The sequence below is a fragment of the Hemitrygon akajei genome, chromosome 5 (genome assembly GCF_048418815.1).
Source record: "Hemitrygon akajei chromosome 5, sHemAka1.3, whole genome shotgun sequence".
NCBI classification, from domain to species: domain Eukaryota; kingdom Metazoa; phylum Chordata; class Chondrichthyes; order Myliobatiformes; family Dasyatidae; genus Hemitrygon; species Hemitrygon akajei.
This window is the reverse complement of record NC_133128.1, coordinates 183,158,263-183,180,653: the sequence shown is the minus strand read 5'-3', so window position 1 is coordinate 183,180,653 and position 22,391 is coordinate 183,158,263. Positions and strand designations below refer to the sequence as shown.

General features: G+C 42.1%; 1 protein-coding gene across 3 annotated transcripts in view; it reads left to right on the top strand.

The window, feature by feature from the left end:
* Positions 1–22,391, top strand: part of LOC140728541 (dipeptidyl peptidase 4-like) — a 202,365-nt gene that overhangs the window by 111,867 nt on the left and 68,107 nt on the right. For all 3 annotated transcript variants that reach the window (XM_073047412.1, XM_073047414.1, XM_073047413.1), the window contains 4 exons: positions 6,125–6,199; positions 10,234–10,286; positions 10,371–10,443; positions 11,193–11,313. In XM_073047412.1, the coding sequence (XP_072903513.1) occupies positions 6,125–6,199; positions 10,234–10,286; positions 10,371–10,443; positions 11,193–11,313 (322 nt within the window). The remainder of the gene's footprint in view (positions 1–6,124; positions 6,200–10,233; positions 10,287–10,370; positions 10,444–11,192; positions 11,314–22,391) is intronic.

The window sequence follows — 22,391 nt, the reverse complement described above, 5'->3', positions numbered from 1 at the left end:
TTGCTCCTGGCTGATTTGCACTATTGTCTTGTAAACATTTGATTGTTATTGTGTTGTCTTTTATGATGGGGCTCATCAGCAAAAATGATGAAACAATGTACAGGGAGGAGGTCACACACCTAGACAGCTGGTGCAATGACAACAACTTGATGCTTAATGTCACCAAAACCAAGGAGATGATCGTCGATTTCAGACGGTCTCAGCCTGAGCACACACCCCTCAGCATCAGCGGCTCCATAGTGGTGAGAGTGGAAAACATCAAGTTCCTTGGGGTGCAGATCTCAGACAATCTCACCTGATCCAGGAACACCACTGGGATTGTGAAACAGGCCCAGCAGAGATTGCAGTTTCTGAGGAAACTTAAACAAGCATCACTCCCTATTAACATCTTAACTACGTTCTACAGAGGCATGGTTGAGAGTGTGCTGATCTTTCGCATCACAACCTGGTACTCCAGCTGCAGTGCTGCTGACAAAAAAGCCTTGCAGAGGGTGGTTAGGGGAGCAGAGAATGTTATTGGGGTCTCCCTACCTTCTGTCCAAGACCTCTTTCAGAGTCGATGCCTCCAGAAGACACGGTACATCATTAAAGACCCCTCACACCCTCTCCATAAACTGTTTGTTCTTCTGCCATCAGGCAAACATTACAGGAGCATCGAAACCACAAGGCTACTAAACAGCTTCCTCCCACGGGCAGTCAGACTGCTAAATAGCTGCTCTATCTGACTCTGCTTTGGACACTTTTAACTTGCACTGGACACATATAACTTGATTTTATCTGACATGTGGCTGTTGTGTTCTACTATTTATTGTTGTGTTTGTTATGTTATGATTGCACTTGCCCCTGGGAAACGCTGTCTCATTCTGCCCTGCAGAGCTGATGTATGGTTGGAATGACAATAAAGTTTTTGAATCTTAAATCCATTGTCCTGTGTGTTATGCTTGGCACTGAAGCATAATCAGTTCTGTCTTCTTTCACATACTGGCAATAAAGTTATTCAGATTCTGATTTAATTAAGTATCTGAATGCACATTACAATAATATAGTAGGGTACAGAACAATAAGTAGAATAAGTAGAGATGGATACTGTGTCTTAGCACATACATATACAGCTAGGGTGCCTAAGACTTTTGCACAGTACTGTAGTAATTTTATGTATTGCACTGTACTGCTGCCACAAAAAGATGTTCTTGACATATGTGAGTGATGATGAACCTGATCTGATATGGTCTCTATGGTGGACTGAGAGAGGAAAGTGGACAAGGAAAGGGGAGGGAGTGGGAAGCACTGGAGAAGCATTCTGTAATGATCAATAAACCAGTATTTTGGAATCAAATGCCCATGTCTGGTGTCTCAGGGCTGGATGTGTCTCCACCCATGCCACCTCTTGCCCCTAGCACTCCTTCTCTGCCACCTGTCCCACACCCCTCATATGGCGCACCACCGTTTCCATTCCCAACAACCTTTGCTCCCACCAGATTTACAAACTTGCTCTCCACTCCACATTAGTAAATACTGTCCTGTGCAAATGACACACACAAAATGCAGGAGGATCTCAGCAGGCCAGGCAGCACTATGGAAAACAGTAAACAGTTTTATAGAGAATAAGACATTTGCACAGTACTGTATATAAAGCATGGCGAGCCAAAGTGTCTGTTACTGTTCAGTCTGACTTAGTGGATATCTTCCCAATCTCTTGGCTCAGTTAACAACAAGCCTGCAAGTCATTAAGAACCTCTTAATAAAGCACAAACGTTCAGCTGTACCTTCTGCTGAAAAGACATTAAGAAAATAAATGTCAGCTGATTCAGGAGTAGGCCATTCGGCCCTTCGAGCCTGCACCGCCATTCAGTATGATCATGGCTGATCATCCAACTCAGAACCTTGTACCTGCTTTCTCTCCATACCCCTTGATCCCTTTAGCCACAAGGGCCATATCTAACTTCCTCTTAAATATAGCCAATGAACCGGCCTCAACTGTTTCCTGTGGCAGAGAATTCCACAGATTCACCACTCTCTGTGTGAAGAAGTTTTTCCTCATCTCGGTCCTAAAAGGCTTCCCCTTTATCCTTAAACTGTGACCCCTCGTTCTAGACTTCCCCAACATCGGAAACAATCTTCCTGCATCTAGCCTGTCCAATCCCTTTAGAATTTTGTACGTTTCAATAAGATCCCCCCTCAATCTTCTAAATTCTAGTGAGTATAAGCCTAGTCGATCCAGTCTTTCTTCATATGAAAGTCCTGCCATCCCAGGAATCAATCTGGTGAACCTTCTCTGTACTCCCTCTATGGCATATATGTCAAACTCAAGGCCCGCGGGCCAAATCCGGCCCACGGTGGAATTATCTTTGGCCCGCGAGATAATATCTAATTACTATTAAAGCTGGCCCCAGTAATCGAAGCGCCTATGGCGTATGATATGGCTAATGCTGAGTTTATTCAGGTACCAGGTTTTCAGGGTTTTTAGTGTTTATTCGGCAGTCTTGCTCGGCAGTCTTCTTCATAAGAAACGGAATTTGTAAAGTGAAACACTTTGTAGTTATAGCAGAGACTGAGACACATGAGAGCAGGCTGAAAAAACGGAGGCAACGAAAGCTGCGTTCGCACGCGTCCGACTGATCCGGCCCGCATGAAGCTGCATTTTGCTCAATCCGGCCCGTGACCTAAAATGAGTTTGACACCCCTGCTCTATGGCAAGAATGTCTTTCCTCAGATTAGGAGACCAAAACTGCACACAATACTCTAGGTGCAGTCTCACCAAGGCCTTGTACAACTGCAGTAGAACCTCCCTGCTCCTCTACTCAAATCCTTTTGCTATGAATGCCAACATACCATTTGCCTTTTTCACCGCCTGCTGTACCTGCATGCCCACCTTCAATGACTGGTGTACAATGACACCCAGGTCTCGTTTCACCTCCCCTGTTCCTAATCGGCCACCATTCAGATAATAATCTGTTTTCCTGTTCTTGCAACCAAAGTGGATAACCTCACATTTATCCACATTAAATTGCATCTTCCATGAATTTGCCCACTCACCTAACCTATCCAAGTCACCCTGCATCCTCTTAGCATCCTCCTCACAGCTAACACCGCCGCCCAGCTTCATGTCATCCGCAAACTTGGAGATGCTACACTTAATTCCCTCATCTAAATCATTAATATATATTGTAAACAACTGGGGTCCCAGCACTAAGCCTTGCGGTACCCCACTAGTCACTGCCTGCCATTCTGAAAAGGTCCCGTTTACTCCCATTCTCTGCTTCCTGTCTGCCAACCAATTCTCTATCCACGTCAATACCATACCCCCAATACCGTGTGATTTAATTTTGCACACTAATCTCCTGTGTGGGACCTTGTCAAAAGCCTTTTGAAAATCTAAATATACCACATCCACTGGCTCTCCCCTATCCACTCTACTAGTTACATCTTCAAAAAATTCTATAAGATTCGTCAGACATGATTTTCCTTTCACAAATCCATGCTGACTTTTTCCGATGATTTCACCTCTTTCCAAATGTGCTGTTATCACATCTTTGATAACCGACTCTAACATTTTCCCCACCACCGATGTCAAACTCACTAGTCTATAATTCCCTGGTTTTTCTCTCCCTCCTTTTTTAAAAAGTGGGGTTACATTAGCCACCCTCCAATCCTCAGGAACTAATCCAGAATCTAAGGAGTTTTGAAAAATTATCACTAACGCATCCACTATTTCTTGGGCTACTTCCTTAAGCACTCTGGGATGCAGACCGTCTGGCCCTGGGGATTTATCTGCCTTTAATCCCTTCAATTTACCTAACACCACTTCCCTACTACCACTTCCCTACTAACATGTATTTCCCTCACTTCCTCCATCTCACTAGACCCTTGGTCCCTTACTATTTCCGGAAGATTATTTATGTCCTCCTTAGTGAAGACAGAACCAAAGTAGTTATTCAATTGGTCTGCCATGTCTTTGTTCCCTATGATCAATTCACCTGTTTCTGACTGTAAGGGACCTACATTTGTCTTGACCAATCTTTTTCTTTTCACATATCTATAAAAGCTTTTGCAGTCAGTTTTTATTTTCCCTGCCAGCTTTCTCTCATAATCTTTTTTCCCTATCCTAATTAAGCCCTTTGTCCTCCTCTGCTGGTCTCTGAATTTCTCCCAGTCCTCAGGTGTGCCGCTTTTTTTTGCTAATTTATATGTTTCTTCTTTGGACTTGATACTACCCCTAATTTCCCTTGTCAGCCATGGGTGCACTACCTTCCCTGGTTTATTCTTTTGCCAAACTGGGATGAACAATTGTTGTAGTTCATCCATGTGATCTTTAAATGCTTGCCATTGCATATCCACCGTCAACCCTTTAAGTATCATTTGCCAGTCTATCTTAGCTAATTCACGTCTCATACCTTCAAAGTTACCCTTCTTTATGTTCAGAACCTTTGTTTCTAAATTAACTATGTCACTCTCCATCTTAATGAAGAATTCCACCATATTATGGTCACTCTTACCCAAGGGGCCTCGCACGACAAGATTGCTAACTAACCCTTCCTCATTGCTCAATACCCAATCTAGAATGGCCTGCTCTCTAATTGGTTCCTCGACATGTTGGTTCAGAAAACCATCCCGCATACATTCCAAGAAATCCTCTTCCTCAGCACCCTTACCAATTTGGTTCACCCAATCTATATGTAGATTGAAGTCACCCATTATAACTACTGTTCCTTTATTGCACACATTTCTAATTTCCTGTTTAATGCCACCCCCAACCTCACTACTACTGTTAGGTGACCTGTACACAACTCCCACCAGCGTTTTCTGCCCTTTAGTGTTATGCAGCTCTACCCATATCGATTCCACATCCTCCAGGCTAATGTCCTTCCTTTCTATTGCGTTAATCTCCTCTCTAACCAGCAATGCTACCCCACCTCCTTTTCTTTCCTGTCTATCCCTCCTGAATATTGAATATCCCTGGATGTTGAGCTCCCATCCTTGGTCACCCTGGAGCCATGTCTCTGGGATCCCAACTATATCATATTCATTAATAACTATCTGCACATTCAATTCATCCACCTTGTTACGAATGCTCGTCGCATTGACACACAAAGCCTTCAGGCTTGTTTTTACAACACTCTTAGCCCTTACACAATTATGTTGAAAAGTGGCCCTTTTTGCTTTTTACCCTGGATTTGCTTGCCTGCCACTTTTACTTTTCACCTTACTGCTTTTTGCTTCTACCCTCATTTTACACCCCTCTGTCTCTCTGCACTTGTTCCCATCCCCCCTGCCACATTAGTTTAAATCCTCCTGAACAGGAGGATTAACATTAGTTAAAATCCTCCTTTGTGAAAGGACTGACACCATCAATTACTTTCTCTCTCCACTGTCTATAAGGAGATGTACATTCTCCCTGTGAACATGTGGGCTTCCTCCGGGCACTCCAGTTTCTTTCCGCAGTCCAAATAAGTACCGTTAGGTAGGTTCCACCCTATATCCCCATCGTGAGAGGTGGAAGCATTCAGGCTGGCTAACAGGGCTCTGATGAAGCTGTATGGGCCAATCCCCTGTCCAGTGGATACAGTGGATTGCAGAAGCATTGATGAACACCGGGCATGCCTTCGTCTTCAGAGGATAATGGAGACGGGAGATCATCGATGGCCTAAGCTCCGCTGGGAGCTAAGGGCCCAAGAAGGTAGGTTAATTGGTCATTGTAAATGGTCCGGAGATAAAGCTAGGGTTAAGTTGTGGGTTACACGAGTGAATCTGCAGATGCTGGAAATAAATAGAAAAACACAAAATGCTGGCAGAACTCAGCAGGCCAGACAGCATCTATGGGAGGAGGTAATAACGACGTTTCAGGCCGAAACCCGAAACGTCGTTATTACCTCCTCCCATAGATGCTGTCTGGCCTGTTGAGTTCTGCCAGCATTTCATGTTAAATTGTGGGTTGCTGGGCAGCACAGCTTGAAGTACTGGAGGAGCCTATTCTGTGCTGTATCTCAATAAATAAATAAACATACGTGTCTAGCATCCACATGTGATGTTTACTATTTAACTTGCCAAGTCTTTTAAGTTGACTAATGAAACTAAAGGGATTTGTCTTCTTGTTTTAATTTTATCTATTGTTTTCAATGTTTAGGAAAAGGTTGACGCTTCAGATTACTTGGTATCAGCTGATGAAAAATATGTACTTCTCACCAGTAATTACACAAAGGTAATTTTGGATTTTAAATGATTCTTATTGATTTGGTGCAGTCAAAAGAAGTGAATACTTCTGGTGAGACACCTGAAATATCATACAGCCAGATTCCTAATCTCAGTCCTATATGCTGATACATCACCACCTTTAATTTGGCCCGTAACAATGGTGTCATCAGCAAACTTAAATGTGGTGTTATGGGGATTAATTACTGATAGAATGAATTGGACAAAGTATGCAAGACTGACGAGGGAATCAAATCCCCCAGCATGCGTGAGCTCAGAAAGGCTGGGACAGAAGATGGAACTCACTTAGATCTATGAGGAGATGTCCCGCGGCAGAATTTAAAACTGTATATACTGCTAGTGGGCTGCTCTGAAATGGCTTGTGTTAAAGTTGCAAAGCCCTAGCTGTAAATTGGACCTTAAATTTAAGCAGAACTGAAGGCTGCATTCAGTTCAAATAAGTTGACCAGTGATGACCAATCTTGTGCTTTATGAGCTGATTTCCAACTGATCAGACTTATTACCATAGACTAGTTTTTCCCAACCTTTTTTAGCCCAATTACCCCATAAAGCACATCCATACTTGCCAATGCTCCTCTTAGGCACAGCATACGTTCTGACATCCCCAAAATGTAAAACATGCCTACAATATGCTAACATGAGGACAATGATTCTGCTTTAAATTTTCATTTGTCTATAAAACTGGCTTACACAGTATCTGCGTGCTGTACAAGAGCTTCAATATCAATGCGATCCTTGAGCTTGATGGGTTTTAGCAAGAGTTAAAATATCTGGTTAAAATTGTGACAGCCAAAGCCTTAAGTCACCATGCATAACAACGTCCAAGCGATTCCTGAGTATGTGGTCCACTGCACTGAAACTTCTTTCAACAAGGTAGGAGGATGGAAATGCAATGAAGAGCAGTTTGGCTTTTTCTCCAAAGACCAGGAAGCTTTGTATGACACTGTAGTCACATACCACAAAAGCTGATCATTTTTGCTTCTCCATCAGACTGAATTTTGATAATTTCTTCTTGTAAGCACTCTTCCTGTTCTTTCACCTTGCAACTAAGTGGGTTAATTACCTAATCCGGAAATTCCAGATCATTCAAATCCATGAATCGATTCTGAAAATTGTTCTTCAGTGACTGTAGGTATAAGCAAATCATTGTCTGTGAAAGAGAATGTCATACTTTCCATGCAAGGTAACTCTAAGTATGTTCTTCTCCCGATGCTTTGCTTATATATTTCCAATCTTCTGATAAGATTTGACACTGCACTTTTTGGCTGGATTAAACTAAAATTCTTACCCTGCAGTTTCAGATTTAGAATCTTCATTTTGTCATACAAATTGGTTAGGCATGCCACATCTCCACGGAAAAGTTCAATCTGGTTTCCCAAGCTCCTGTAAACTTTGAGCAAAAATTCAACCACAGTATCAAAAAGATCAAAGAAATGTTTTAAGCAGCAGCCTTTTGACAGTCAATGCACTTCAGTGTGAAGAAGCAAGCGTTCAAATTCTTCATCGTCACCTTGGCATAACTGGCAAAATATTCTGCTATTTAATGGATGAGCTTTAATTTTGTTAATAGGGGGTATTACAAGCGTCATGTTTGAAAAAAGTCATTGGCTGAGGTTCTTGGCTGCGAGAGGTCAATGATGCATTACACAATGGATTGCAAACAGACTTGGATTTTTTTTCATAAACGCTGCTAAACCAGCATGGTGACCTGCCATATATGGTGCTCCATAAATTGCTCAAGAAATCATGTTCCTAGTCAGAATTCATTTATCCTCAACATACATTTTGAGCTTGTCATAGTTTGATTCTCCTTTGATATTTGTTTTTACTTTTTCCAAAAGGGAATGTCTTCACAAACTTTTCCATTTTTGATAAACTGTACATATGCCATTAATAATGTTTTAGTGTCTTGTGCAGTTGAGTCATCCAGTTGTATCCCAAATTCTGTTTTTTATAGCTCTGTGCGTAGTTGATGCTCAATGTCTTCACTCATTTCGTCAATTTGATGAGTTGCAGATGTATTAGTCAGGGGAATTGATTTGAAAATGTTGGTATCCAGTTTGAGAACAGTGGTGATCACTTCTGATACAGCAGGCATTATTAATCTTTTACCAATTGTGAGATTTTCCACACTTTACTATCATTTTGGAAACGTTATAAGTAGCAATGAGACCACTATCCAGTTAAATTTCAGATTTCTTGGCAAATGACTAGAGTGTGCAACACTTTTCCAAAGCTTCTTTCATCTTCTGGAACTGAGTAATACCATATGTAGTCGTTTCAGGGTGTCTTTTTGGAAGTGCTCCTGCATTCTTGATTGTTTGGCGGCTTCATTAGACAGTATGGTATTACAAATGGGGCGTCACTAATCTGATGGGAATGGAATTAAACCATACTCCAGATGTGTAACACTGTATTGACACACTTCCTGTAGTTTCTGTTTCTTAGCAGGATTAGAATTCAAGGCTTCACCACCTTCAGACTCATAGAGTATGTACTCTGATAATAAATTTTACTTTGAAATTTGAGATTGTGCTGTACGTATTTATCCGTCATTAACAGGGCTAAATTAAAATTAAAAATGAACACAACTGGACATGCCTGTCAGATGTTGATGACAGCAGCAAGTTGCACCCCTCAAGAATCTTGAACACCCCCAAAGACTTCTATTTCCCCTAATGCCCTTTAGGACATGTAACTGCTCCCACTGGGGATCACTGCAATAGACCATAAGATATAGGAACAGAATTAGGCCATTTGGCCCATCAAGTCTATGCCATCATTGCATCATGGCTCATCCATTTTCCCTCTCAGCTCCAATCTTCTGCCTTCTCCTCATATCCATTCATATCCTGATTCATCAAGAACCTATCAACCTTTGCCTTAAATATACCTAAAGGCTTGGCCTCCACAGCTGCTTGTGGCAATAAATTCCACAGATTCACCACTCTCTGGCTAAAGAAATTCCTCCTCATCTGATTCTAAAAGGATGCCCCTCTATTTTGAGGCTGTGTCCTTGGTATTAGATTCCCCCACAAAAGGAAACATTCTCTTCACATTCATTCTATCAAGGCTTTCTAAGATTCAATAGGTTTCAATTTGGTCACCCCTTATTCGGAATTCCAATGAGTACAGGCTCAGAGCCTTCAAATGCTCTTCATATCACATCCTTTCAGTTCCAGAATCATTTTCATGAATTTCCTCTGAACCTTCTCCAATGTCAGTATATCCTTTATTTGATAAAGAGCTCAATACTGTTCACAATACTAGAAGAGAGGCCTCACCAGTGCTTTATAAAGCCTCAACACTACATCCTTGCTTTTATATTCTAGTCATTTTGATATAAGTGCTAACATCACATTGGCCTTCCTCACCTTTCTCTTTTTTACCTTTCTCATGTTAGATTCTATTGTCAGAGGCGTTCTTTGGTGTTTTCCAATTCTCTTTGCAATATTTCCCAATCATCACTACCCAACTTACCTTGATACGATATTTCAGTTCATATCTAACACTTTACAAAGACAGTTCACTTCCGCCTCTGTAATGGTATCCATTTCAGTGCCAGTCTTCACCAAAGTGCACTTGAAAGCCATATCCATTATATTATTTCTAAATTCACTAAATTTATTGCATTGGTCGGCTTTCCATCTTCTACCCTTCATAAACCTGAGTTTATCCAAAGCTAGGTATGTTTGCAGTATTTAACTCTACACCAATTATTACCCTTCTGCTCAGTAATCATTATTGTCTTCTGGTCTAGATAAGCCTCAGTCTTAATATTTTCAATTTGTCTGCTCCTTCAAGCTCTAAGCTCAAAAATTCCCTTTCTTAAGTTCTCAGTTTCTTTAATTTTTATCTCTGTTATCTGAATCAAAAATCCACTTCTGTTGCCTATCCTAATGTATTCTTTGGCTTAATGTAAACCCTTGTCTAACTAACCTCTGTGCCATTTTGATAGATTAAACAAAGTGCCTATCTACAAATTGTTGTATATATTAATGACCTTTGTAAATTTGTTCACAGCTATGGAGGCATTCCTTTTTCGCTTGGTATTCTGTTTATGATTTGGCGAAAAGGTCAGTGAAACCTTTGAAAAAATGTTACTATTAGTGCTTTACATTGAAAGTATATTACTCTTACTATATTCTTTTCTTCCTTAGGGATTTTGTGAAGAATGCAAACTTGAACATTAAAATACAGAACATATTGTGGGCTCCAGTGGGACACAAATTAGTAAGTTGTATTTGTATTTGTATTAGTAAACTGTATTTTTGATTGGGTTGAGTTGCTCTCTGATGTGGCAGTCCATTTACAAACATTTTGTCGCCATATGAGTAGGTATCGTCAGTGCACTGTTCACTTGTGTGTCCTCCAAATGCTTGGCCTTTATATACTTGTCAATCAACTGATTGGTCATCATTACGGAAATTCAATTTTGATGCAGGGAGGGGATTTTGTCACTGATTGGATGCACGGCAAACTCTGTGTATTGTGGTCTGGAATATTGTCCGCATTGGCTAACAAATAGGCCAAGCATTCGGAAGACACACCACAAATGAATAGAGTGCTGAGTCTTCTCGTATGGTGAAAAAACACTTGCAAAAGGATTGCCAAGATCGGAGAACCATCGACCACCCAAGCTACACATTTACTGAGTTATTTCCAAACTGTATTTTTCCCTCATCTGATTAAGTACATTTTTAATATTATTTAAAATTGATTATAAATAATTTTGCACAAATGGATTGCAAACCAATGTTTATTGTGTTAGTGTGTGAAATATGGACCATTTTATAATACTTAACATTTTTAAAAATCTAGTAAAGTAATTATTTGCAAGTTTCCACCAAGTTCACAATTTTGGCATCTTAGATGGATTTTCAAACTAGTTAGTGGAATTTTTGTGCATTTATTTATTACTTACTTCTAAAATGTTGCTGGAATTTCCATACTATATTTTAATATAAATCTCTTCTCTTTAGGCCTATGTTTGGAACAACAACATTTATCTTAAAACTGAGCCTGGAGCTGCTGCTATCAACTTAACATCCAATGGAGAGGAAAATAAAATTTTGAATGGGATACCTGACTGGGTTTACGAGGGTAAAATAACCGTTATTTTTATTTTAGTTAATTAAGTAATGGGTCAAATATGTTTTGCCCCATATATTCAACTAGATCAGGGAGGGGTTCCCAACCTTTTTTATGCCATGGACCCCTATCATTAACTGAGAGGTCCATGCACCCCAGGTTAGGAACCCCTGCACTAGATGTTGACCTGCCTGAGTCTTCTGTTTTGCTGCCCGCTAAACTTTCTAATTCATCCACATGATTTTATATATGGGTCTTTACTTCTAACCCTAGATATTTTATTCTTCCTGATCTCCCTTGGTTTCCTGCCATTACTATTCCTTTTGACACCTGATCCTTCGTCCCCACCTCACTGCTCCATGACTAAACCAACTAATTTGTTCTATCTGTCCTGCCCAGCTTTTTAATTAAGCTACTGTACTTACAAGTAGGGAAGCAGATTCTATTATTGCAAAATTCAGCAGGACTTGAGGAAAACCCAAGCTCGAATCATGAAAATTCAACCCCCTCAATTTCTACCGGTCTTACCCATGTTCCCTTTATGAAATATGACTTTCATGAGCTATACTGTGTAGCATCATATCCATTCTTAACAACCTTGAATTAATACATTCCCATTGGGTTAATAACCAATAATTAGGAATATGATTCTTCCATATGATATAAATTCATCAAAATCATACTGGTATTTCATCCTTGTACACAAATGGTAAATATCTTTTTGTAAAATAGGCATCTCAACTGCATACTGTTTTTACAAAGATCACACCTACCTACGCACTTTCTCCAATTTGAGTTCCTTGTAAAGTTGATTGTTTTGTATATTTATTGTGATACAGCACAGGACAGGTCTTTCCAATCCTTCAAGCCACACCACGCAGCAATCCCCCAATTTAATGCCAGCCTAATCACAGGACAATTTACAATGATCAATTAACCTACCAACTGGTATGTCTTTGGACTGTGGGAGGAAACCAGAGCACCCGGAGGAAACCCGCGCGGTCACGGGGAGAACGTACAAACTCCTTACAGGCAGCAGTGGGAATTGAACCCGGGTCAGTGGTACAGTGAAGTGTTGTGCTAACCACTACACTACTGTGTCAAAGTTTTATAAAATCTATAAAATCATTCAAAGTCAAAGGCCACAGTATTCCTCAGAGGAAAAATTGCTTTGAATTTGCACATGGAGTTTCTCTTAGGTTGAGGAAAGGTGTTTACCATTGAAATCTGTTGAGATTAAAGTGTTAAGAAATATTTTGGAAAAAATAAATCACTGTTCTAAATCATGTTCACATTCTTTATTACTTTTAATGTAATTTTCCTGTAAATATTACTTAAAATTATTCCCGACATGTAGTTTTGCAACATAGAGCAAACTGAATAATTCTTGTCCTGTTTGTACTCTAGTTTCAAAGCTGCAATGACAGGCATTCCCCTCCCCCACTCTGATCCCAGCTCTCATTCATACCAGGTCTTCACCATCCCCTCTGACCTTCCCCTCTTTGAGGCAAATCGTTCTGTCCTCAGTAAGGGCCTGACCTTTGTTCCCCTGCACCCACACCTCAGTGATTCCATTCCCACCTTAACACTGCTGCCATTTCCATGCCTACCTCTTTGGCAAGGACTCTCCAGCCTGCACCAATGGCACCTTCTCCCATCTTCACCCTCCTTCTCTTCCTGAACACCCTGCTCTGGAGGTTTTCATTGCCAACTGTTGACGAGACATCAACTGTCTCAACTTCACCACTCCTCTCTCCAATTCCAACCTCACTCCTTCTGAACGCACTGCTCTCCACTCTCTCCTCACTAATCCTAACCTCGCCATCAAACCCACTAATAAGGGGCATTCTTTAAGTAGTCTGGTGGACTGACCTCTACCTTGCTGAGGCCAGGTGACAACTCTGAGGTACCACCTCTTATTTACCCCGTGAACAGGATCCCACTAAAGAACACCATCCTGACCTTACTAACTCTGGGGATCTCCCATCCACTGCCACCAATCTCATAATTCCTGCATTCCACACCTTTCATTTCTACCTCCTACCCAAGACCCACAAGGCTGCCTGTCTGGGTAGACCCATTGTGTCTGCTTACTCCTGCCATACTGAACTCATATCTGCATACCTTGACTCAGTTTTATCTGCCCTGGTTCAATCACTTTCTACCTACATCCATGACCCTTCACATGCTCTTGATCTTTTCAATGATTTCAAGTTCTATGGCCCCAATCATTTTATTTACACTATGAACATCCAATCCCTATACACCTCAATCCCCCATCAGGAAGGTTTCAAAGCTCTCCGTTTCTTTCTGGACATCAGACCCAAACAATTTCTCCTCTACCACTGCTCTCCTCCGTATGGCAGAACTGGTCCTCACTCTTAATAATTTCTCCTTTGGCTGCTCCCACTTCCTTCAAACAAAAAGTGTAGCCATAGGCACTTCCATGGTTCCCAGCTATGCTTGCCTTTTTGTCAGCTATGCAGAACAGTCTATGTTCCAAGCCTACACAGGTGTCACACCCCAAATTTTCCTACGCTAAATCGATGACTGCATTGGTGCTGCTTCCCGTACCCATGCAGAGTTCATCGACTTCATCAACTTTGCCTCCAACTTCCACCCTGCCATCGAACTTATCTTGTCCATTTCTGACATCTTTCTTGAGACATCTGTGGGGACAGCTGATCTACCGATATCCTTTATAAGTCCACTGATCCTCACATCTACCTGGACTATACCTCTTCCCACCTTGTTACTTCTAAAACTGTCATCTCCATCTCTCAATTCCTGCATCACCACCCCCATCTGCTCTCAGGATGAGGCTTTTCATTCCAGAACTAGGAAATGTCCTCCTTCTTCAAAGAAATGGGTTTCCCTTCCTCCACCATCAACGCTGCTCTCAACCGCATCTCTTCCATTTCGCGCACGTCTGCCCTCACCCCGTCCTCCCGCCACCCCACCAGAGATAGGGTTCCTCTTGACCTCACCTCCAATCCCACCAAACTCCACGTCCAGCGCATAATTCTCTGTAATGTCCACCACCTCCAACAGAATCCCACCACCACCATCTTTCCTTCCCTTTCCAGTTTCTCCATTCTGCAGGGATCACTCTCTACATGACTTCTTTGTCCACTCGTCCCTCCCCACCATTCTCTCTCCTGGCACTTATCCTTACAAGCAGAACAAATGCTTCACCTGCCCCTATACCTCCTCCCTCACTACCATTCAGGGCCCCAAACAGTCCTTCTGTTGAGGCGACACTTCACCTGTGAGTCTATTGGGTCATCTACTGTATCTGGTGCTCCCGGAGTGGCCTTCTATTTATCGGTGAGACATGATGTAAACTGGGAGACTGCTTTGCTGCACACATACACTCTGTCTGCCCGAAAAAGCGGCCTCTCTCCCAGTGGCCACCCATTTTAATTCTACTTCCCATTCCCATTCTGACATGTCAGTCTATGGCCTCCATGTGGGACAAGATTCAGGGGAGTAGATTTAGGCCAAAGCTGAGGAGGAACTGCTTTTCCCAGAGAGTGGTGAATCTGTAGAATTCTCTGCCCATTGAAGCAGTAGAGGCTACCTCAGTAAATATATTTAAGACAGGGTTGGATAGATTTCTGTATAGTAGGGTGATGGGGAAAAGGCAGGTAGGTGGAGATGAGTCCATGGTCAGATCAGCCATGATCTTATTGAATGACGGAGCAGGCTCAACGGGCCAGATGGCCGACTCCTGCTCCTATTTCTTATGTTTCTTATGTTTCTCTTCTGCTGTAATGAGGCCACACTCAGTTTGAAGGAGCAACACCTTATACTCCATCTAGGGAGCCTCCAACCTGATGGCATGAACATAGATTTCTTGAACTTCTGATAATGGACCACTTCCCAGCCAACTCTCTTTCACTATTCCCCATTCCTATTTCCCTCTCTCACCTTATCTCCTCACCAGCCCATCACCTCCCCTCTGGAGCTCCTTGTCCCTTTCTCCCATGCCCTTCTGACATCTATTAGATTTCCCATTCTCCCGCCCTTTATGTCTTTTACCAATCGACTTCCCAGCTCTTTACTTCACCCCTCCCTCTCTCCTGGTTTCACCTATCACCTACTACCTTATATTTCTTCCTCCCTACCCCCCACCTTCTTACTCTGATTTTGCATCTTTTTTCTCCAGTCCCGATGAAGGGTCTCAGCCCGAAATGTTGACTGTTTACTCTTTTTTATAGATGCTGCCTAGCCTGTTGATGTATACTGTTGAAATACTCCCAGCATTTTGTGTGTGTTGCTTGAATTTCAAGCATCTGCAGAGTTTCCCCCTTTTTATGATTGTTTATTCCTTAGTTTATGAAAGGAACGCATTCTAGGAAACATTCTATAAAACAAAATTTCATGAATCATAAAGGGATTTGAAAAGTGTCACAGATATCTTGGTGCCATATACATCTGTACAGAAAGTACCAAAATAGTTCAAATGGTTCCATTTAATATCAGAGAATGTATACAATATACAACCTGAAATTCTTACTCTTTGCAGACATCCACAAAACAGAAGAAAAATCCGAAAGAATGAAAGACAGGAAAACATAGAATTCCAAAGAGCCCAAAATGATCATCAAAGCGAAAAATAGCTTTTTAATTCAGACATGTATCCCAACAGTGTATGAGTACTGTCACGTACCCCGTGACCGGGTTAAGAACCAGCAGAAATGGAAAACACGTTGGAGTCTGGTATTACCATAAACTAATAGTGTTTATTAGTAAACTAAGCCATACAGTACTATAAATGCAAATATATCAAACAGGTTAGCAATGATACAGATATGGATCTATGTATATATGTGGAAATAGGAACAAAACTGGGCTCTTTCAAACCTAGGGGTAAATGGATACAGTCTTACGATATGATCAAAAGAGTTCAGTTCAGTTCAGTTCGTGGTAGTTAGTTGAGTAACGTTGGAGAGAGAGAGAGATGATGAGAGGGTGATGCCGTTGCCGTCGATCTTCCCGTTGTCTTTCTGTTGTGGTCACCCGACTATGACCATACCACGTACATCCATTCTTCAGTGGTGGACCTGTCACCCAGGCAAGGGTGGACACACAAACAGTTCCCCACCAGTCACACCTTCTCACACTGTGAGCCACTGATCGATTCCCTGAATCGATTCTCCAAAGCCCCCACCTTCACGTGGGTGCACAAAGTTCGTTCAGTGTCCCGTGGTGTGTCTCCCTGTGTCTTAGCAGACCTGCTTTTTATCTCCACTTGTTGGACACTGGCTGTCTATCAAACCGGCTCCACCCTGCTGTCTCTGCAGGAATCCTAGCACACAGGCAGAGTGTCCCTGGAGCAAAGGTAAACAATCAGCCGAGGGCCCATAACATTAAAATTCTCATTCTCTCTCTCTCTCTCTCTCTCTCCTCTCTCTCTCTCCTCTCTCTCTCTCTCTCTCTCTCTCCTCTCTCTCTCTCTCTCTCTCTCTCTCTCTCTCTCTCACACACACACACACACACACACACCACACACACACACACACACATCACACACACCACACACACACATCTGCGCTGGACGCCTCCCCCCCCCCCCCCAATAGCAGCAGAGTTCATAGGGTCAACTCTGGACCCCATCTCAACCTCGGTTTGCTCATCATACCCCCCCCCCCCTTTAGGAAATTTTTATGGGAGTAAAAATTTAAAAGTAAATGTACATTAAGAGTTTAATATGATACATAGGTAGTCATCACTTAACAGAGTAAAACAGATATAATTTTGAATCTAACATCTAGATAAACAATCGGGAAGGACATTGTCAGTTCCCCTTTACATGTTTTATCTTCACATCATATTCTTGTAACATCAGACTCCAATTTAGCAACCTTCTGTTTCTTATCCTTCATGCTAGTCAGAAATACCAATGGATTGTGGTCGGTGTAACCTATTAGTGTCTTCTGTGCCGGACAAATATAAACCTCAAAATACTGCAACACCAGAATAAGTGATAGTAATTCTTTCTCTGCCATGGAATAGTTTTCTGCTGTACGTTGAATTTCTGGAGAAATAAACCATGGGGTGTTCAATTTCGTCCCATCTTCTCTGTAGCAATATTGCCCCGGCAGCCTTGCTACTAGCCCTTTCAGTCAGTGGAACACACCAATATCCTCTCAGTATGTCAATTTTTGTAAGGTACTTGGCCTTTCCCACCTTATCAATGCAATCATCTACTCTCAGGATGGGATAAGCATCTGTTTTTGTTATGGCATTTACTTTCCTGCAATCAGTACAGAATCTCATGCCCCCATCTGATGGAGGGACAATCACGCACGGTGACGCCCGGTCTGAAGTGGTTGGCCTAATGATACCGGCTGCTAGCATGTAGTCAATTTCTTTGTCCACCAGCTTGCTTTTCTCCAAGTTCATACTGTAGGGATGCTCCTTAATGGGCTGAGCTGACTTTACAATGAAGTCATGCACCACCATCGTGCACGGTCTTAGAATATCAGGGAATAAACCTTTATACTTGTTAATTAAGCTCTTCAGTTGCTTTTGCTGCTTTGACTGCAAATGTTGAATTTTCCCATCAATATTTTCCAAAACATCAGACTTTCTGAGTCTTGTGAAAACTACAGGGAGTTCAGTAAAATGATTTGGTATTCCAGTACTAGACACGACAATCTCCTCCATTGTCATAACAGTACTCACTGGTGCAGGGTCGGCTCCTCTACTTGAAACACCCCTGTAGATACATAATACATGGCTATGGCTCTCAACATCTCTGACTTCCTTGTTGAAATCTTCACCTTCGAAAGATTCAACTTTCTTGCAATACTCAACAGTTCCACCCTCCTGGCGTCCTCTAATGCCTCCGAGGTTGGCTCTGCCAAAAATTTATTGACGTCCATTTCTGCTGTTTTTTCCACACAGCCCAAATCAGATAAGGGAATTTACCCCAATCAATTCAAACAGCCCCCAATTTGTCTTTCAAGATGCCGGACAAGCCCCGTGACTGGGTTAAGAACCAGCAGAAATAGAAAACACGTTGGAGTCTGGTATTACCATAAACTAATAGTGTTTATTAGTAAACTAAGCCATACAGTACTATAAATGCAAATATATCAAACAGGTTAGCAATGATATAGATATGGATATATGTATATGTGTGGAAATAGGATCAAAACTAGGCTGTTTCAAACCTAGGGGTAAATGGATACAGTCTTACAATATAATGAAAAGAGTTCAGTTCAGTTCAGTTCATGGTAGTTAGTTGAGTAACGTTGGAGAGAGAGAGAGATGATGAGAGGTGATGCCATTGCCGTCGATCTTCCCGTTGTCTTTCTGTTGTGGTCACCGACTATGACCATACCACGTACACCCATTCTTCAGTGGTGGACCTGTCACCCAGGCAAGGGTGGACACACAAACAGTTCCCCACACTGCGAGCCACTGATCGATTCCCCGAATCAATCCTCCAGAACCCCCACCTTCATGTGGGTGCACAAAGCTCGTTCAGTGTCCTGTAGTGTGTCTCCCTGGTGTGTCTCTCTGTGTCTTAGCAGACCTGCTTCTTGTCTCCACTTGCGGGCCACCGGCTGTCCATCAAACTGGCTCCGCCCTGCTGTCTCTGCAGGAATCCTAACACACAGGCAGAGTGTCCCTGGAGCAAAGGTAAACAATCAGCCGAGGATCCACAACATTAAATCATATCTCTCTCTCCCTCTCTCCCTCTCTCTCCCTCTCTCCTCTCTCTCTCTCTCTCTCTCTCTCTCTCTCTCTCTCTCTCTCTCTCTCTCTCTCTCTCTCTCTCTCTCTCTCCCCTCTCTCCCCCTCTCTCCCCTCTCTCCCCTCTCGCTCTCTCCCCCCCCCCCTCCCTGCACTGGACGCCTCCCCCCCCCCCCCCCCCCCTCTCAATAGCAGTATAGTTCATAGGGTCAACTCTGGACCCCCATCTCAACCTCGGTTTGCCCTTCACAGTATAGTAACATTATGTAAATTGAACCTTCACAAAATATTGTGCAAAAGTCTTGTTCACGTATATATAGCTAGGGTTCCTAAGAATTTTCCACAGTGCTGTAGTAATTTTATATATTGCACTGCATTACTGGCACAAAAATATTAATTTCATGACATAGTGATGAGATATCAGATTCTGATATATGTCTCCACTGTGAGGTGAGAGTAGGAGGGGGGCAAGGAGAGGGGAATCATAGTTAGGGAAAGGGGGGGAGGGAGGTGGAAGCACCAGAAAGACATTTGGTAATGATCAATAAGCCAATGGTTTGGAATCAAATAACCTTGATTGGTGTTTCAGGCCTGTGAGTTATCTGCACCCATACCATTCCCCCACCCCCGGCACTCTTTCTCTGCCTCCTACCCCACACCCTTCCCATGGCGCTCCACCCTCACCATTTCCAGCATTCTTTGCTCCTGCCAGATTTACGAACTCCCTCTTTGCTCCACGTTGATAAATACAGTATTGTGCAAAAGCTGTATATGTATGTGGCTATGACTTTTGCAAAGACTGTATATTCAGGCATGCACAGAATAGTGTTCTTTTTGTTTTAATTATATTATTTCTCAGTACATTAGTAATTAAATAATGTGGGTAAAGGCATTGCACTACACTTTCAAAAAGCTTAAATATGTTATAAGTGTTAGAAATAGAGTTAACATTTCATAGAATGTAGAACTGTACAGTACAGGAACAGGCTATTCAGCCCCCAAGTTGTGCCGAACCAGCTAATAATCAAATCAAAAGCAGCTCAACACTGATCCTTCCTCCTACACCATGTCCATATCCCTCCATTCTCCTTGTATCCATGTGCCTACACAAACATCTCTTAAAAGCCTCTAATGTCACCTAGCGCTGTACCAGGCAGTGCATTCCAGGCATCCACCACTCTCTGAGTAAAAAACTTACCCCTCACATCCCCTTTCAACGCGTGCCCTCTGGTATTAGACATTTCAACCCCGGGAAACATACTTTCTGTCCATAATGCCTCTCATAATCTTATAAACCTCTATCAGATCTTCCCTCAGCTACCAGTGCTCTAGAGAAAACAATCCAATTTATCCAGCCTCTCGTCATACCACATGCCCTCTGCACCAGGCAAGATCCCGGTAAACCCCTCTGTTCCCTTCTTTCTGCTGATGATTTTGCAATGCTGATCTAATGTCCTTAATGAAATATTGACTCTGTTATTCTTTCCACACAAACTGTCTGCTCTGTTGAACACTTTAGCATCCCAGCTTTTTATCCTTTTTCTTCTGATTTTTAGCAACTACATTTTTTTTTTCCAATTGTTTGATTTCTGGTAATATGGACTAGACTTGTAAGAGTCTAAATCGTTTGGCAGTCCAAACCTGAAAATAACTGCCAGTGTTTGTTTTGTTGTATGACCGTTTTTAAACTTCTTTCACCTTTCAGTCAGTGATCTAGATTGTTTGCAATATTCAACTTTTGTTGCTATCTGCTCAAACTACACTCACTGGCCGCTTTTCATTTAGATAGACCTGTACGCCTGCTTGTTAATACAGATATCTAATCAGACGATCATGTGGGAGCAACTCAATGCATAAAAGCATGTAGACATGGTCAAGAGATTCAGTGACAAACAAGAGAACATCTGCAGACGCTGGAAATCCAAGCAACATCACACAAAATGCTGGGGGATCTCAGCAGGCCAGGCAGTATCTATGGAAAAGGGTCTCAGCCCGAAATGTTGACTGCTTACTCTTTTTCATAGATGCTGCCTGGCCTACTGAGTTCCTCCAGAATTTTATGTGTGTTGTCAAGAGATTCATTGGTTGTTTAGACCAAACATCAGAAAGGGGAAGATATGTCATCTAACTTCCTTTTACTGTGGAATAATTGTTAGTGCCAGACAGGGTGATTTGAATATCTCAGAAACTGCTGATCTCCTGAGATTTTCACACACAATAATCTCTAGAGTTTACAGAGAATCATGAGAAAATTTTTTAAAAAAACATCTAGTGCATTGCAGTTCATTGGTGAAAATGACTTGTTAATGACAGAGGTCAGAAAAATTGCCAGACTAGTACAAGGTGACACGAAGGCAACAGTAACTCAAATAACCAGGTGTTGCAACAAGTAATGTACAGAAGAACATCTATGAAAGTACAACATTCATGGCAAAAAAGTGGCAGATGGAATAATGTTTGGAAATGTATGATGATGTATTATAGTAAAAGGAACAATAGTGCAGACTATTATATAAATAGGGAGAAAATTCAAGCATTAGAGGTGCAGAGGGACTTAGGAGTCCTCGTGCAAGACTCCCAGAAGATTAATTCACAGTTTGGGTCCATGGAGAAGAAGGGAAATGCATTGTTGGCATTTATTTCAATGGAAATAGAATATAAAAAGAAGGAGATAACGCTGAGTCTTTGTAAGACAGTATGCAGGCAGCTCTTGGAGTATTGTCAACAGTTCTGGGCCCCTTATCTCAGAAAGGATATATTGTCATTGGAGAGAGTCCAGAGGAGGTTCACGAGGATGATTCCAGGAAAGAAGGGGTTAACATATGAGGAGCATTTGGCAGCTTTGGGCCTGTACTCACTGGAATTTAGAAGAAAGTGTGGGGATCTCATTGAAACTTAGAGAAAGTTGAAAGGACTAGATAAGGTGGATGTGGAGAGGATGTTTCCTCTGGTAGGGGTATCCAGAACCAGAGGGCATAGCAGTAAAGAGGTTTTTTTTAGCCAGACAGTAATGAATCTGTGGAATGCTCTGCCACAGACTCCGGTGGAAGCCAAGCCCTCGGGTCTATTCAAAGCAGAAGTTGATAGATCCCTGATTGATTGGGCATCAAGGGATATGGTGAAAAGGCAGGTACTGTACATGGGGTTGGATGGGATCTGGGATCAGCTATGATGAAATGGCGGAGCAGACTCAATGGGCTGAATGGCCTAATTCTACTCCCATGTCTTATGGTCTAACATGTGAAACCTTGAAGTGGATGGGCAACAGCAAAAGAAGACCACGCTGGGTTCCACTCCTGTACCTAATAATGTGGTCACTAAGAGTATATGCTGCTATAGGTCTTATTTAAGTATTGCTTGATATTATCAAACAAGATAATGTT